An 18,189-nucleotide genomic window follows, 5' to 3' on the forward strand; every position below is an offset into this window, starting at 1 on the left:
AGTTTATATAGATGTGAATCAAATGTCTTGATATATATATATATATATATATATATATATATATATATATATATATATATATATATGATGGAAAATGCTTTCTAATATCTAAGCAGGTCAGCATGAAATTGCTCGACAAGAATAATAAGCATTATCTATCAATTGAGAAAAAAATCAAACTAAAAGAGCAGATTATTGTAAATAATAACTGTTAAAATATATATATATATATATATATTTATATATATATATATATATATATATATATATATATATATATATATATATATATATATATAAAATATCAATGTGGGAATTGTTGAAAACTTTGGTCCTATATCCTAGTATCTTTTAAATTTTAGGTTTATCTCAGGTACGACATTTACAAGAACAAAATTTCATCGATCTTCTAAAAGAAACAATCCAGAGAAATATTGGTGCAGGACAATTTCCAATTAAGTGGAAACTTCCTAATTCAAATGTTGATATCAACTGGTTGAGGATGGTATGGGAATGCATTGCAAATGATTGTCCACAAAAGTTGGACAGGTTCCAAGACCTTCCACTTATTCCAGAGAAGATAAATGAAAATGAGTACCAATTGCATGCACTGAGGGAAAACATGTTGATTGGACATGTTTCGGAGAATATTTCAAATTGCTTGGATAAGCTCTCTATCAAAGTTTTAGGAGACGTACCACAATACATTTCAGTGCATCCCGTGTTGAATCGTTTCATTCCTGATTTATCAGTTGTAAATGTTTACAGTGCCATACATTTGGTCAGCCAAATGTCTAACTCGGGAGAAATAGTCAAGGGGTTCAATAACAATTCTACTGCACAACAGAAAAACGAATTTCTGCAATTTCTCTGCAAGGAGCGTCCAACAATTAGTCCCTGTTTATTACAAATATTGCAGACATTGAAGCTGTTTACAACAAAAACGGAACATGTTTGTATCAAGGAAAATGGGAATTTATTGACAAAGGACTTGCCCATACCATATCCCTGTGAGATCATTCAGACTTTAGACAAAGACATCATTTATTTTGCCGAGAAACTTGGTGCTCACAAATTGCAGGATACTGATATATTCTCAAATATTCTTAGATCTGTTTTAAGTGGATATACCTACAACGAACAGCAAGTGCAGAATATAATGAAGTATATCTTAGACAATAAAATTTATGAACTAAATGATACCCTGCGTCAGCTTGTTAAAGAAATCCGTTTTGTAACAACCAAAACTAATGAGCGGAAAACAATACAAGAACTATTTGACCCAGGGGATGAATTGCTTCGAATTTTGATATCAGATCCGTCACAATTTCCCGCTTCAAACATCCAGCAAAAGGACATAAAGGTTTTCAGAGAGCTTGGACTAAAATCTCGAATATGTGTGAACACAACAGACATTTATTATGCTGCCAAGATGGTACACGAAAATAGCGTTAGAAATAACGCTTCTGCTGAGATGAAAGCAAAACAAACTGTTCTTTTCACAATTCTAAAAGAAAGAGAAGAACTGTTACAGAAGACAATACCAATATTACGTGGTGCATATCTAAAAGAAGTGTTGATGGATTTGGAAATTGTTCAACCTCTTCAAACCCCAACATCACTTATACCAAATTTGTCGTGGTACAGATGTAACCATGTATTTTGCAAGCCTTCTGAGGTTTACTATGGTAAATATGGGGATCTCATCGGATATGTTGCTCCTATTATTTCACCAGATGCATCTTCCAAACTGATACAACATTTTGGATGGAACAGAAAACCTAATTTAGAAATGGTTTTGCAACAACATTCATTATATGTTGACAATTACCAGGAAGAATACAAGTCAGAGTACCTTCTTCCTATCAAACGGCTCTATACATATCTAGCAGAACTTTGTGCGTCCTCAATTTATTTTAACATTAGTATAGACAAAATGTGGATGGGAGAAGGTTTTGTTGAGCCAAACCAAATCTGTATTAACCGAAGTTCAGATGACATAGACATTAAACCCTACCTGGTGCCATTACCCAAGGAATTTCAAACAAATGACATGAAACGTTTAGCAGAACACCTTGGCTGCAGAAAACAGCAAACAACAGAATGTCTTATTTCTATCTTGAAGTCCTTGAAATGTAAATATGAGAAATATGATGCCTTGAGGGAATGCATTCTGCTTGACATGGATATCATAATCAGAATCCTGAATAAATTAAAAATTGTACCTGGGATTGATGAAATGGGTGTGCCAATACCAATTCATTCAACAGATCAATCAAAACTGGAGTTTCGAGCAGCAAAGGAATGTAACTACTGCAATGCCGAATGGTTGAAGGAGTTGGCAGAAGAGGATGGTGAATCGATGTTTTTTGTTCACGAGGATATTTCGTCCGACACTGCAGCAAAATTGGGTGTTCCCTCTCTCACAGAAAATTTACTCTCAGAGACTGAAGGAATCCAGGAATGGGGACAAAAGGAACCACTGACTAGACGCATAAAGAATCTGCTTAAAGACTACAAAGATGGTTTTGTAGTTCCGAAAGAGCTTGTTCAAAACGCAGATGATGCAAAGGCCACTAAAGTTTGCTTTTTATATGATGAAAGAGAAAACATGGACTGTCGCACAAGACTTATTGATGGGAATATGGTTTCTTGCCAAGGACCAGCACTCTGGGCTTTCAATGATGCTTTATTTTCTCAAAAAGATTTAGAGAACATAACAAAGCTAAGTGGAGCAACAAAAGCAGACGATTTGACCAAAGTTGGAAAATTTGGTCTTGGTTTTTGCTCTGTATACAACTTGACCGATGTTCCTAGTTTCATAACTGGTTCGAATATGGTGATATTTGACCCTCATGCAAAATACATTGGAAAGGCTGTAAAGAAAAATAACCCAGGATTAAAAATAGATCTTACTGCAACAAAAAATAAGATTCTACTTCGAAGGATGAAGAACCAGTTTATGCCCTTTAATGGAATACTTGGATGCAATCTAAATACAGAAGATCCTTCATTCAACGGAACTCTCTTTCGTTTTCCGTTTAGAACAAAGGAACAAGCTGTCACCAGTGAAATCAGTGATAAGGCATACAATGAAAAAGAAATTAAAAGTATGATTCAATTGTTTGTGGAAAATGCTGGAAACTTACTTTTGTTTACTCAGCATGTCAGAAAAATTGAATTTTATCATCTCCCAAAGACGAGTCTTGCAAATAACCCAGTTCTTTTGCACAGAGTGAGTCGAAAAGACAATTCCTCAAAAGATGTCGATATATTGAGTACATTTGGGTTATCAATGAAAAATTGTCAGCATGATTTGCCTCAACAGATTTTGCAGACATCAATTGTGACTATTGCGACAGAATTGACTCAGCAATGTCATAATGTATGCAACTCAGTCTGTGGAAATTCAGAGGCAAAGTGGTTTATTTCATGGGCATCTGGTACTACAGTCAGTTTAGAGATGGGGAAAAATGTGTCTCATAAAGGAGCTTTGCCTTTGGCAAGCACGGCAATATATCTGAAAGATGATGATGGAACTCTAAAGTGCTCATCCTTAAAAGATACCCCAACAGGATTTTACAAGGATAGTCACATTTTCTGTTATTTACCATTACCAGTTAAATCCCCGCTTCCAGTGCATGTAAACGGATCATTTGCTGTATCATCAAATCGTAGGCAACTTTTTTCAAGAACCACGGATGACAAACATTATTTTGAGGACGATTGGAATGAAGCATTGCTTTCTGATGCCGTGGTCAATGCATACATTAATTTGATTGAGAATATAGGTGACAATAACATTCTATGTGATCAATACCAGGATTTGTGGCCAATTTTGAATCAAAATACACAAGATAAGTTGTACGATGCGTTTTACAAAATGTTTTATGACTCGGTAATCCAGCGAGACAGCAAAGTTTTCTGCAGAAAGAACAAATGGCTGCCATTGAGCAATTGTATTTTCTTGGATCCAGATTTAAAACAATCAGAAATAGGGAAAATAGCTGTAGAAGCAGCAACAAAGTACAGAGAAAATGATCAGACTTTCTTGATCTCCCTTGAAAAACAGATTGTTGACAGCTATGTCAGAGTATTTGGAAAACTACCAGATATTATTCAATCCAAGATCATATCCATAGAAAGTTTCTATTTGGATGTATTTTTAAAAAATATCAAGTAATCCTTTTGGTCATTGGATAGGGTCAAATTGCTGGTTAGGTTTGCATTACAAGAGGAAAATGAACTGATACGTTCAAAAATGGAAACAATAAAATGTATTCCAACTTCACCAAATGGAACTTTGAAAATGCCGAAAGAACTTGTGAAAAAGAGCGGGAAAATGGCGTCCTTATTTTGTGAAGAAGATGAAAGATTTCCTGTAACAGAACTTGAAAGATTTGAAACACAAGAGGTGCTTGAGAAAATGGGAATGATGGTTTATGAAATAACTGATGACCTTTTAATTGATAGAATCACTTCAGTTGCCCTTGATGCAAAACATTGCTCAAAATGTAGCATTGAAAAATGTAAAAATATTCTAACATATATTCAAGAAGGCAAAAAATTGAAACCAAAAGTAATCAAAATGATTAAAAACATTTCCTTTCTCCCAACATTGCAGAAAGCAAACGATTGGGAATTTCCTTGGTATCTTGATGAAAAAGACACTCTTGATGAAAAAGACACTATCGCATTTTCAACCTCATGTTCAGAACATTGCAAGGAAACGTGTATTCTGTCTAAACCAGTCGATCTTTACATGAATACTTGTGCAAATGTAGTAGGATGCAAGAAGCTTATAATTGATTTGTCACCATTAAAATTTTCATTTGATCCCCAGAAAGTGCTTCATGAAATAGGAGTCCTACTATTTAAAGAAGTTTCACCATCAACAGTTATCCAACAATTGATTCTACTATGCAAAACTGTGAACCCTGAGTTACTTCCAGATGCATCAAGACAATTGTTAGGGAAAGTCTGTGCAGATATTTACGCATACCTAGACAAAAAATGCAAATGTGATCCTCCATTAGATATTGGCGCTCTCAAAGATGTACCCTGTTTATTTATTGACAATACTTTTATAAAGCCAAACCAAACAGCATTTACAATTCTTGTCAAGTGTAGTCCAAAGTTGTATGGATTAGATCGAATCCAGTGGAATAGAAATGAGTTCTTCTTAAAAATGTTAGGAGTGAAAAAAACTTTTGAAGAGGAAGATGTCATTCCAGTTTTGAAAGAAATGTCAGAAAGTTATAAAGGAGTGTTAGATGACAAGTCGCTGGAGCTTGCATGTAATTTAGTTGAATTACTTGCTAATGTGTATAATAGGTCTGTTCTTCCAGAAGAGTACAAAAATATTTGTATACCAGATGAACATGGATTCCTAACGCCGATTCGTATGCTTTGCCTGGATGACAGCACATTGTTACAGAAAGGCAACTCATTGAAATTCATACATCCTAAAATAAGAGGAAAAGATGCATCAATTCTTGGGGTACAATCAAAATTAAGTGGATCCTTAATGCAAAATTATATAAAGCAATGGAAGCCATTCGGACAAAAAGAAGAAATATCCGATAGAATCAAAAGAATACTTTTACAGTATCCTCTTAGTGAAGCAGTTTTGAAAGAAATGTTACAAAACGCTGATGATGCTAAAGCCAGCGAAGTGATGTTTATCACAGATTTCAACACATATGAAACTGAAAAAATATTTGATTCCAAATGGGAACCTCTTCAAGGACCTGCTCTTTTGGTCTTTAACAATAGTCACTTCACTGAAAAGGATATTGCAGGGATTCAGCATTTAGGACGTGGAACAAAAGAAAGTGATCCAACTAAAACAGGGCAATATGGCGTTGGATTCAATGCAGTTTACCACGTAACTGATGTACCATCATTTCTTTCTAAATCACCTGATGGGCTTGAAGATACTTTATGCGTTATGGATCCTAATTGCAAATATGCACCGGGGGCTGATGAAATCTCTCCAGGGGCTAGATTCATTGGATTGAATGACTTGCGCGAACCTTTTCCTGATGTTTTCAAGTGTTATCATGAGGATATTTTACTAAAGTCAACTGGAACAGTATTTCGACTGCCTCTTCGCTCTAAGACTTTCGCTGAAAAATCTGAACTTTCAAAAAAAGAAGTGACGGAACAAATTATTTGCAATATGCTACATAACCTTGAATCAGAGATTTCAAAGTCTCTCTTGTTTTTGCGAAATGTGAGAAAAATAACAATTGCAAGCATCACAAAAGGCATACTTCTTGAAAAAACCTGTACTGAATTAGTGATATCAGAAAAAAACCAAAAGGAGAAATTGGCTTTTGATGAATATGTGGTACAAAAAGCCACACAATTTCAACATAAAAAGGAAATTTTCAACCTTGAACAGAAAGATGTACAGTATAATGTGACTTTGAAAAGAAAATCACATGAAGATCGACAGTGGTGCATTTTTCAAACATTTGGATTAAACAGTGCAATTGAAATTCCACACTCAGTCAAGGATGCTTTTGATGATGATGACTTGGGTCTTTTGCCCCAAGGTGGTGTTGCAATGCCTTTGAACACCAATGCATTAAGAGAAGCATCAGCATTTTGTTTTTTACCTTTACCTTATGAAACTGGATTAACTATGCATGTCAATGGACATTTTTCCCTCGACAATGAATCGCGAAGAGGATTGTGGAAGGAAGATAAGAAGGCATATCGCACAGAATGGAACCATCTGCTGCTATGTCATGTCATTGCACCGATATACGCAAAAGCATTGGAATCGTTGCAGAATATTCTTGGTCTAGATTCAATGACAAGTGATGTTTGGTTATCGATGAGGAACAAAATTGACCAATTTCACAGCTTTCTTCCAGATATTGAAAAAGCTAGCGATCAATACTGGAAAAATTTTATCTGTGCTGTCTACAAGTATATCTCTTTGAAACAAATGAAGATATTTTTGTCTTCTCGTTCGCTTGACAGAAAAGATGCAGAAGTGGTGTGTTATTCATTGAATGAAGAAAATGGAAACGTTCTTTTCATAGAAGACACAAAAAGAGATGAAGATGAGAAAATCATATCAATATCAAAAGATCTTGGAGCAAAACTCGTAGACACTCCATCCTGGGTATGTAGGAGTATTGAAAACGCAGGAATAAATGTTACCAAATTTAATCCAGATAGTCTGATCAGGTATCTAAAATCTGCAACGTGCCACATTAAATCACTGATTGAACATGGTAGACAGCCTCTAGAATTGAAAAACTCACCATTGAAAACACCTGATCGTGTCAAGTCATATATTGAATTTTGTATGAAAAGTGAAAACTTCAGCAACGAAATAGAAGGACTACCACTCTGTGTTTTGGAAAGTGGAAATCTTGTTTTATTTAGTACAAATCAAAGGGTTCTGTTGACATCATTTTCAGAACTGATACCAAAGTCAAAAGAGCAATTATTGCATCATGATTTGCATGAACTTTTTCAAGAGAGACAACTTGGATGTATTGAAGAGATGAATCTTGCACGGTTGGTAGAACTTTTGCCCTGTGACATTAACTATGACTCATTTCGTCATAAGATATGTCAGTGGAATCCAAGCCAGTTAAACATTCCGAATAAATCATGGTTGAGAAGGTTGTGGAAATTTCTTTGTATTGAAGTTGGGGAGACTCGAGATCAAACTGAAATAAAGCGCATTCTTGCTCCTATTTTGCCATGGAGTATAATTCCTGCTATTCAAGAATGTGGTAGACTCATTTCAGGAGCTTTAAATGAGATTACGCACGAGTTGTTCCCATTGGAGAATGCAAACCATGTCATAAATCTGTCATCATTTCAATCTACGATGGAGAAATCTTTAAAAAAAATGAAATTGCCTCTATTGGATAGTGATTCCCTGCCGTCTGTACATCCACTTCGACATCTTGTTGCATCACAGGATCGAGTTTATGATGTATTAGAATGTCTCGCTGTTCACAAACAATTGATTTTTGACTGTGAGGAATTAGATATGAACGACTGTGATACAATTCTGGAATACTTTGCGGGTGAACTAAACCAGCTCCTTGATATGCCTAATAGTCAAGCCTGTCTAACCATGCTTCGAAAACTGCCTTTATTCATGACAGTACATAAACAAAAAATAAGTCTGGAAGAAAACCGTGACATCTTGGCGCTTCCTAGAGGACTTCCTGCAGATGGAATGATTACATGGGCAGAGAGGTCAAAAAAAATATTGCTGCATCAAAATGATAGATTGAAATGTATTTTTGAGCATTTCAGTGTGACCGAACAAAGCATTTGTGAAGTGTACGTTGTACATATTCTTCCAAGTTTTTACCATATACCAGAAGAAAACAGAATGAGACATCTTGAATACATACGTGATGAATTATTGAGAAACTCTGGAAATTATAGTAATGAACAGACTCGGCTTATTAATGCATTGAGGGAACTACCATTTTTACGACAAAGTGATAATAGTTACAAATCGGCATCATATTTTTTCGATCCGTTTAATACGTTTATGAAAGTTATGTGCGAAGATTCTTCAAAATTTCCGCCAAATCCATTTTGTTCCTGGGAATGGCATAATTTCATGACCCTTGTTGGCATGAAAACGGAGATAACAACTAGTTTATTTTTGGACTTTGCGTTAAAACACGAATCACAGGGACAACATGGTTTATCTAAAAACCTTGAAAAGAAATCGAAATGTCTTGTTCATCATTTGTTTCAATCTCAACAACTTCACTCGGCAGATTTTCTTCAACAAATTAGTGAAGTTAAATTCATTGTTCCCTACGAAATAGAAGATCTCTATTGCACTATTTGTGCATATCCTTCGGATGACTCCAACCAATTAATATCATTCAGACATTCTGCTCAGTTTAATTATCTTGTAACTGCGTGGACTCAGTGTAGACTTTTACCATCATGGGTTGATTATGAGGCTTTGACATACAACGTTAAATTGTCAAAACTTGGAGTCCAGGTGCCGACTACTGATATCATTTTGACTCATATTAAGACGGTATGTAGGAGTCTTGGAAAGGAGTCTGAATCAAATCTTAACAAATTAGGCATACGGCGGATTTCAAATATTATGAAAAGTTTTTATGAGTATACAAGCAAAGCAAATGTAATATCATCATTGGATGTTAAGGCTTTTCAGAACATTCCTTTTGTGTTTGTGTCCAACATTCCTGGGTTATTTCCATGTGAACAATTTGCACGTCATTTGGACAAGAAATACGAAATGAAACCCTGCTTGATGGCTATACCAGATGAATTTTTAGGTTACATTCAACTCTTCGAAGCAGTTGGTGTTACCAGATATATATCGTCAAAGACATTTGCCAAGGTACTACACCACATTCACTCTATTGGAGACGAACTGAATGCTAACGAGCTCAAAGTTGTGGAAAATGCAATGAAATTCTTCTTTGAGTTTCTTCCATCAGATTCCATATCAAAAGAACTTGAAATTAAAGATCTCTTTCTCTTATCAAAAGAGGGAAAATTGGCAAATTCTAAATCGTTGGTGTTTATGAATCTTCCAGATTATGACTGGATCCATTTCCAAAACACAGATTTTGATTTTTTGTCTGATATTGTTGAAATGGACAATGAAATTTTACAAAGAAAAATAAAAAACCTTCCACCTGAAATTCGACCAAAACTCTTATCTGATATCATCAAAATAGATATAGACATCAGGCAAGCTGAGATACAAGAAAACGATGTATCAAAAGAAATCAATGCTTTTTTTAAATGTGATCAATTCATCAATGGGGTATTGAGACTTGTTAAGAAAGAACAAATGTATAAGAAAGATGAACAGCCATGGGAACAATCGGTTTCAAGATATAAAGAACACTTATGTAGAATACAAATGATATGTGCGACTGGGATGCAAACGGTATACACTTTTGAAAGCAAAGAAATTAAAAGAGAACCTTGTTCAAACTGTTTCCATCTCACTTTGGAAAATGGAGAGAAAACATGTTTAATATATGCAAACTTTTTTGAAGAAAACGATGCAGAAAAGATCATAAAACAGAATTATGACTTTATTTCCAGCGCAATAAGAGAATGTACGAGTTGCAACTTTCATACAGCAGATCCCTTATTAAGTATGATTTGTGCAGAAGTAAAAAATCCTGAAAAAATTGAATCTTTGCTTAATAGTCGTCATATTCTATCTTTAAACAAGAAGGATAGGCAAGTGTCCCATCGATTACCTAAGCCTGGGGATGTTGTAGAAATTCGGTGGCATGGTATTCTAGATAATGACTTCATATCCTTCGAACCTGGTGAACATGTGGCATATATTTCGGGAAAAAATGAACGCGGAGACATGGAGTACAAATATGCCATTGTAAAGGAAAAACTACCATGTGCTGCCTGTGAAAATAGTATATCACTTTTGCAAGCATATATTGTTGAAATTGGACCAGATAAAGAACAGGAAATGAAGATTTATGACTTGTACAAGTTCAACAGATCTAAAAATTCTAAAGATGAAAGAACTTATATAGAATTCAAAAATCGAATTTTGCATAAACATGAATGTACAGAAGATGCAAATTTTGATGCTCCGTCTAATGGTAGTAGGGCGTTGGATGAAATATTCAAAGATATCAGAGAATGTTTGAGATATGCGTTTACACTATCAGAAGATGAAAGAGGAAATATTTGTCGCAGAATAATGTCTAAGTGGCATCCAGGCGAAAACCCAGATGATGTTCACAGAGCCACAGAAGTAGTCCGGTACATTCGCAGGATCATTGAATTGCTTGAAGATGGTGAAGATGTGGATGTAGACGATACAAAAGAACCTTCCAATAGAAGACGTCCCTGGAGTGAGAAGTTTTTCAATGAATTTGACAGAGTTTACGAACGAGAAAAAGAATACCAAAAGCGATCTAAACTATTAAGCTCATCGAATGATCATCTGAAAAATACCTATCTTCCTAACCCTCAACCATATCAAGCAAATATATGGCTGGATGAAGCTAAATATGACATGCGCTTTGCTTTGCAATCTGGAAATGCAGAGAATTCCTATTTCAGCTGGGTATGCTTTACAAGTTATCAGGTAAGCAGATTGCATTGACCTTGAAATGATTTATATTTTAATTGGTATTCTGTAGATGATGCACAAAGGATATGCACGCCGTACTTTTGGTCGTTTTTGGTCACTTTTTAAAGTTTATTAAAAACGTAATTTCATTTGAAGTCATTTTCATAAAGTTTGGGTAATTTCCAGCAGAAATCTAATGTCATAAGGGTTTTAAACTGTGTTGCAATAAAACAATTTGTAGTTTTCATACCGTTCCTCTGCAAATATCTGGAATTTAGACTTGTATAACCTTGATTGATAAGGTTCATAAATTTTAATTGAGATGAAACTAATATTGTAATGAGTGGATTAGCACAGAATAGTGGTTCTCTCTCTCTCTCTCTCTCTCTCTCTCTCTCTCTCTCTCTCTCTCTCTCTGTGTGTGGGCAATATTTATACCCCTGCTCCGAAGAAGAGGGGGTATACTGTTTTACCCTTGTGTGTCTGTCTGTCTGTCCTTCTGTCTGTCCGTCCGTAACAAAACTTTCTGTCGCATTTATCTTAGCAACTATTTATCGCAGATGCTTGAAATTTTTACACAGCGTTTGTTACGGCATGCCATATCGTGGGATATATTTTTATACCAATCGGACGTCAACTTCCTGTTAAATGACGACTTTGCTTATTTTTTAACCAAAATTTTCAAACAAATTTTCGTCAAAGATTTCTCAGTTACTATTTATCGCAGATGCTTGAAATTTTAACACAATATTTGTAAAGGCATGCCATATCGTTGAATATATTTTTGTACCAATCAAACGTCAACTTCCTGTTAAATGACGACTTTGCTTATTTTTAGCAAAAATTTTCAAACGAATTTTTGCCAAAGAATTCTCAGCAACTGTTTATCGCAGATGCATGAAAATTTAACACACTATTTGTTTAGGCATGCCATATCGTGGGATATATTTTTGTACCAATCAGACGTCAACTTCCTGTTAAATGAGTACTTTGTTTAATTTTTGCCAAAATTTTCAAACAAATTTTTGTCAAAGAATTCTCAGCAACTGTTTATCGCAGATGCTTGAACATTTTTACACAGTATTTGTATAGGCATGCCATATCGTGGGCTATATTTTTGTACCAATCAGATGTCAACTTCCTGTTAAAAGACGACTTTGTTTATTTTTAGCAAAAATTTCAAACAAATTTTTGTCAAAGAATTCTCAGCAACTGTTTATCGCAGATGCTTGAAAATTTTACACTGTATTTGTATAGGCATGCTATATCGTGGGATGTATTTTTGTACCAAATGGACGTCAACTTCCTGTTTAATGACGACTTTGTTCATTTTTAGCAAAAATTTTCAAACAAATTTCCGTCAAAGATTTCTCGGCAACTATTTATCGCAGATGCTTGAAATTTCAACACACTATTTGTTTAGGCATGCCATATTGTGGGATATATTTTTGTATCAATCGGACGTTAACTTCCTGTTAAATAATGACTTTATTTTTAGCCAAAATTTCAAACAAATTTTCGTCAAAGATTTCTCAGCAGCTATTTATCGCAGATGCTTGAAATTTTTACAAAGTGTTTGTTAAAACATGCCATATCGTGGGATATTTTTTTGTACCAGTCGGACGTCAACTTCCTGTGAAATGAGTACTTTGGGTTTTTTTAGCCAAAATTTTCAAACAAATTTTCGTCAAAGATTTCTCAGCAGCTATATATCGCAGATGCATGAAATTTAACACACTATTTGTTTAGGCATGCCATATTGTGGGATATATTTCTGTACCAATCGGATGCCAGCTTTCTGTTAAATGTCGACTTTGCTTATTTTGTATATTCACATCAGAGCGGGGGACTATCACTAGTGAGCATTGGCTCACATATATCTTGTTTTAAATGTTTCAAAACCAAATATATAACTTAGGCTGCTAAAGGTAGCCATATATGGTTGTAAACCAGTGGCCAGTGGTAACAATTTACATGTTTGAAAAGAATTAACAAATAAAATAGTCTGTAACGCATATAACCGATAATCAGATTTTCCAGACTTTCTTATGAACAGTATAGAAAAATATTTCCTATATGTAACATATTTCACCATTTTAAAGAGTTTGCGATATGGAGCAGTAGCCTGTCGTAGCAAACTGTTCAATAGTATGGCTGATTTCCTGTTAATTTAAAAAATGTATGATATAATATATTCAGGCTCAAAATGTCACACTGAGAGTATCGCTGTTATAATATACCTGATTCTAATCACCAAAATACACTAAAAAAACACAAATTATAATGAAATCTAGACTCTTGTTGCTATAGTGACATAAACGGTCTTCTGCTTCTCATGTATTAATCTTAAAAAAAATCATTTCTTTTGTTAAAAGAAATTGGATATGATATATGATGTGAAGGAATTTTCCAGTAATTTCTTCTGCTTAAAACAGAACACAATCAATTTTTAGCATTTCTTGTGATGTCCCTAAGTTACGCCGGATCAGAACACGGTTAATTTAACCTGCATTGTTCTGTCTTTCGTTTAAGATTAGTTGTGTAAGATTTTGTCAGTTTTGAGAACTCGTTGAAAAAATGGTTTTTTTTAGCTCACCTGAGCTGAAAGCTCAAATGGGCTTTTCATATTACATTTTGTCTGTCGTCCGTCTGTCCGTCCGTCTGTCCGTAAACTTTTCACATTGTCAACATCTTCTCAAGAACTACTGGGCCAATATCAACAACACTTGGCACAAATCATCTTTAGGCAAAGGGAATTCAAAGTTGTAAAAATCAAGGGCCACACCCCTTTTCAAGGGGAGATAATTAAAAATTAACGAACAAATTTGAGAAATTTTCAAAAATCTTCTTCTCAAGAACCATTAAGCCGGGAAAACTTGTGTGGAAGCATCCTCCGGTAGTGTAGATTCAAAGTTGTGAAAATTATGACCCCCGGGGGTAGGGTGGGGCCACACTGGGGGGTTCAAGTTTTACATAGGGATATATAGAGTAAATTTTTAAAAATCTTCTTCTCAGAAACTAATCAGCCAGGAAATACTGAAGCTTGTATGGAAGCATCCTCCGGTAGTGTAGATTCTCAGTTGTGAAAATCATGACCTCCGGGGGTAGGGTGGGGCCACAATGGCGGGGGAACGAAGTTTTCCATAGGAATATATAGAGTTAATCTTTAAAAATCTTCTTCTCAGAAACTAATCATGCAGGAAAGCTGAAACTTGTGTGGAAGTATCCTCAGGTAGTGTAGATTCAAAGTTGTGAAAATCATGACCTCCGGGGTTGGGTAGGGGCCACAATGGGGGAAAGTTTTACATAGGAATATATAGAGTAAATCTTAAAAAATCCTCTTCTCAGAAACTAATCAGCCATGAAAGTTGAAACTTGTGTGGAAGCATCATCAGGTAGAGTAGATCCCTGGAGGTAGGGTGGGGCCGCATTGGGGGGTCGAAGTTTTCCATAGGAATATATAGAGTTGATCTTTAAAAATCTTCTTCTCAGAAACTAATCATGCAGGAAAGCTGAAACTTGTGTGGAAGCATCCTCAGGTATTGTAGATTCAAAGTTGTGAAAATCATGACCTCCGGGGTTGGGTAGGGGCCACAATGGGGGGGGGGGGCCGAAGTTTTCCATAGGAATATATAGAGTAAATCTTTAAAATAAAATTTCTCAAAAATTAATCAGCCAGGAAAGCTGAAGCGTGTGTGGAAGTATTCTCAGGTAGTGTAGATTCAAAGTTGTGAAAATCATGATCCCTGGGGGTAGGGGGGGGGCACATTGGGGGGTGTTAAAGTTTTACATGGGAATCCATAGAGTAAATTTTTAAAAATCTTCTTCTCAGAAATTAATCAGCCAGATCATTTTTTATAATTGTTAAGACTTTGGCCCCAGGACAATTTTTCGGCCTCAAAAGAAGGTTTAGAGTTTGATGTAGCTTTATATCCCATATATGCATGTATAAACAATCGTAAAGGATCTTTTTGAGAACTGCAATACTCAACATGTGATATGACTATGAAATTATCCCGTTAAAAAAGGGACTAATGATTATAAACATAAGAATATCCAGGGGGGATGGATTTTATTTATACAGGATCTACATGTATTATTGTACATGGTTCAGATAGTTTGTATTATGACTCCGTTTTAAACTGATTTATCATACCTATTGATCCTCAGGTGAGCGATGTGGCCCATGGGCCTCTTGTTTTTGTCTCGGGACGGGAAACGAACAAATGGTAGTAATTCAAATAATTAAAAGAAAGTATTTTTAATACATTAACTCCGGTACATAACTGTTCATCAGACTGAATAAAATTTTCCAAGAAAAAAAGATTGAACGTTTTTGTTGAGAACTGGAAGAGACGGACGACATAATAAAACCCGTTAAATGCATTTTCAATCAAATGTGTATCATGCACGTAAATTTTGTGTCTTGATCTCTTATAGTTTCTGAGATCTCACTAGTAAAATTTGTATTAAAGAAACTATATGGGAATTTTTAGATGTCTCATCGAAAGTAGAATTTTAACCATGTAAAGATGACTCATCGTATTTCCATTACTGAAATGTAATTTTCATGCTAAGAAAACAGAAAAACAAAAAATAAAAAATATAAAAAAATTGGGAGTACTTCCTGTGGTGACTGGAAGTTACGCCGAATATAACGAAATATTTTTAAAGCATGTACACACATGGGTCTATCATCCTGCAGAGTTTGGTTGATTAAGTCGTTACCATTTTTGAGATATTAAGGAGACAATGTCTTTTGTCTCGGGACAGGATACGGACAAACGGATATGCCCAATGAAAATTAAAGTCAGTATTTATCATAGACTTTTCTATGGTGCATTATTGTTCATAAATCTACTAAAACTGTCAAGGAAATCAGTAAAACTTATTAACAGCTTGATATATTTGAATCCTTCCGATGAGGACCGGAAGTGACGATCGACAAAATGAAACATGTTAAACACATTTCCAATGTCTATCAGTCATGCAAGTTTCGTATCTTGATCACTTACAGTTTCTGAGATCTCACGGGTACAATCCGTTTAATAGACTACCTGTGATAATTTAGATATCTATCTCACTGGAAGTGAAATATTTTTGTTCAATAACGAATAGATGACCTGTATAAATATGTATACTAATATATTAATTCTATGTAAAATAATATACACTGTAGATACGTAAAAAAAACAGTTTGAAGACACCTTCATACATAGGTTTATCATCCTACAATGTTTGGATATTTAAGTCCATAACAATTTTATTTTTTAAGTAAAACTTTTCCGCTCTTAAAATACTGCCAACAATGAAGCAAGGTTTTTTGCCAATAAAAGATAACTTAACAACATATCAGGTTCCTTAAATGTCATTTATTGAAAAATGACATTGAAAATAAAACATGATACATAGAAATATTGGGAGGCCACTCTAAACAACATATACTAAAATAGTTGACAAGATTGTTTACATAACATAACTCACAATATGACATTTTTAACAAGGAGAATATTTTTTTTTCATATTTTTATTTCGCTTAACAAAATCATTTTATTAATTTTCACAAAAACGAGTTCCGAGGCACATGGTTTTTAAATGGTTTAAGAAGCACCAGATTACACACATACTAAGTTTTTCCTTAAATCGAATCACCTCGAAAGATTTTAAATAAGATGTTTTCGTTTACATTTCATTATATACGATTTTGACTTTTGTTGCATTTTATTCTGAATTTGAATAATAATATTTTTTTTATTTCATAAGAAAAAAGACTAAAGCATAGTGAATAAAATGGTATGTAACTTTTGTATGAACTCTAAAAATTGCAAGCCGCAAACCTTACCTTAACGTAAGCTTATACATGTATATATAAATATTTAACTACTGGAACCATTCAACTGAGAACAATAGACAATGCGCTGACTATGTATTAATTCTATTCTACAAACAGTTTGTGTCCTCATTATCATTAGAGATTCAAGAAAATGTAATGACCCCTACCTCTGAAAACGACTTCGAACTTTCTAAATACCAACTTTTAATAAATATTTTTTCTTAAAGTTGTAGTTAAGATATAGGCATATCCTTCAATCAAAAAATGCATTTAAGTTTTTAACTCAATTTTGCTGAAAGCTCATGTAAAGTTTTCTGATCCATTTTTGTCTATCGTCCGTCTGTCTGTCCGTAAACTTTTCACATCTTCTCCAGAAACACTAGGCAAATTTCAATCAAACTTTGCTTAGAGCATCCTTAGGCACAGGGGATTCAACATTTTGAAAAGTATGGACCACGGTCTTTTTCAAAGGGAAGCATTTAGGAATTTGTAAAAAAAAAAATGTGAGAAATTTTCAAAATTCTTCTTCTCAAGAACGATAAACCAGGAAAACTGAAACTTATATGGAAGCATCCTCAGCTAGTGTAAATTCTAATTTGTGAAAATCATGACGCCTTGGGGTAGGGAGGACCCACAATGGGAAGTCAAATTTTTACATAGGAATATATAGAGTAAATCTTTTTAAAAAAATATCAGTAATTAATCAGCCAGGAAAGTTGAAACTTATATGGAAGTAAGTACAGGTAGTGTTAACTCAAATGACCCACGGCGTTAGGGTGAGGCCACCATGAGGACTTAATTTTTTACACAGGTATATAAAGAGTAAACCTTTAAAAATCTACTTCTCAGAAATTAATCAGTCAGGAAAGCTGAGACTTGCTTGGAAGCATCCTTAGGCAAGGTATATTTAAATTTGTTGAAACCATGATCCCAGGTATAGGGTAGGGCCACAATTCGGGGTTTTACCTTTATGCAATTATGCATTATGACATATCGGTGATTCTGTACACTTGCTTAAACTATGGCCCCTGGACGATCCATGGGCCTCACAAGGGATTCATACATGTAGTTTGATGTAGGTTTACATCCCATATATAAACAATTGTTTAGGATCGTTATGAGAACTGCAATGCTCAACGTGATATAACTATAAAATTATCCTGTTAGAAAAAGGGACTTGATGGGGAGCTTAAACTATACCATCAGCGTCGACGTCCGGACCTGGTTAAAGTTTTTGGTGCAGGTCCTGTATCTTTTT

At 34.7% G+C, this 18,189-nt stretch overlaps 1 protein-coding gene across 3 annotated transcripts in view; it reads left to right on the forward strand.

Annotated features, from left to right (window-relative positions):
- The window catches only part of LOC136269545 (sacsin-like), a 46,893-nt gene that overhangs the window by 19,167 nt on the left and 9,537 nt on the right, over positions 1-18,189 (forward strand). The window contains exon 8 of one of the 3 annotated variants that reach the window (XR_010714969.1): positions 363-11,113. The exons of 1 other annotated variant lie outside the window; for it this stretch is intronic. Coding sequence is in view for 1 of the 2 variants with exons in the window: in XM_066088636.1 (XP_065944708.1) it covers positions 4,262-11,113 (6,852 nt within the window). In the remaining variant the exon portion in view is untranslated. Of the gene's footprint in view, positions 1-362; positions 11,114-18,189 lie in introns of those variants that run through there. One more of the 3 variants, XM_066088636.1, reaches the window with a different exon arrangement.

This window comes from Magallana gigas, chromosome 6, assembly GCF_963853765.1.
Source record: "Magallana gigas chromosome 6, xbMagGiga1.1, whole genome shotgun sequence".
Lineage (NCBI taxonomy): Eukaryota > Metazoa > Mollusca > Bivalvia > Ostreida > Ostreidae > Magallana > Magallana gigas.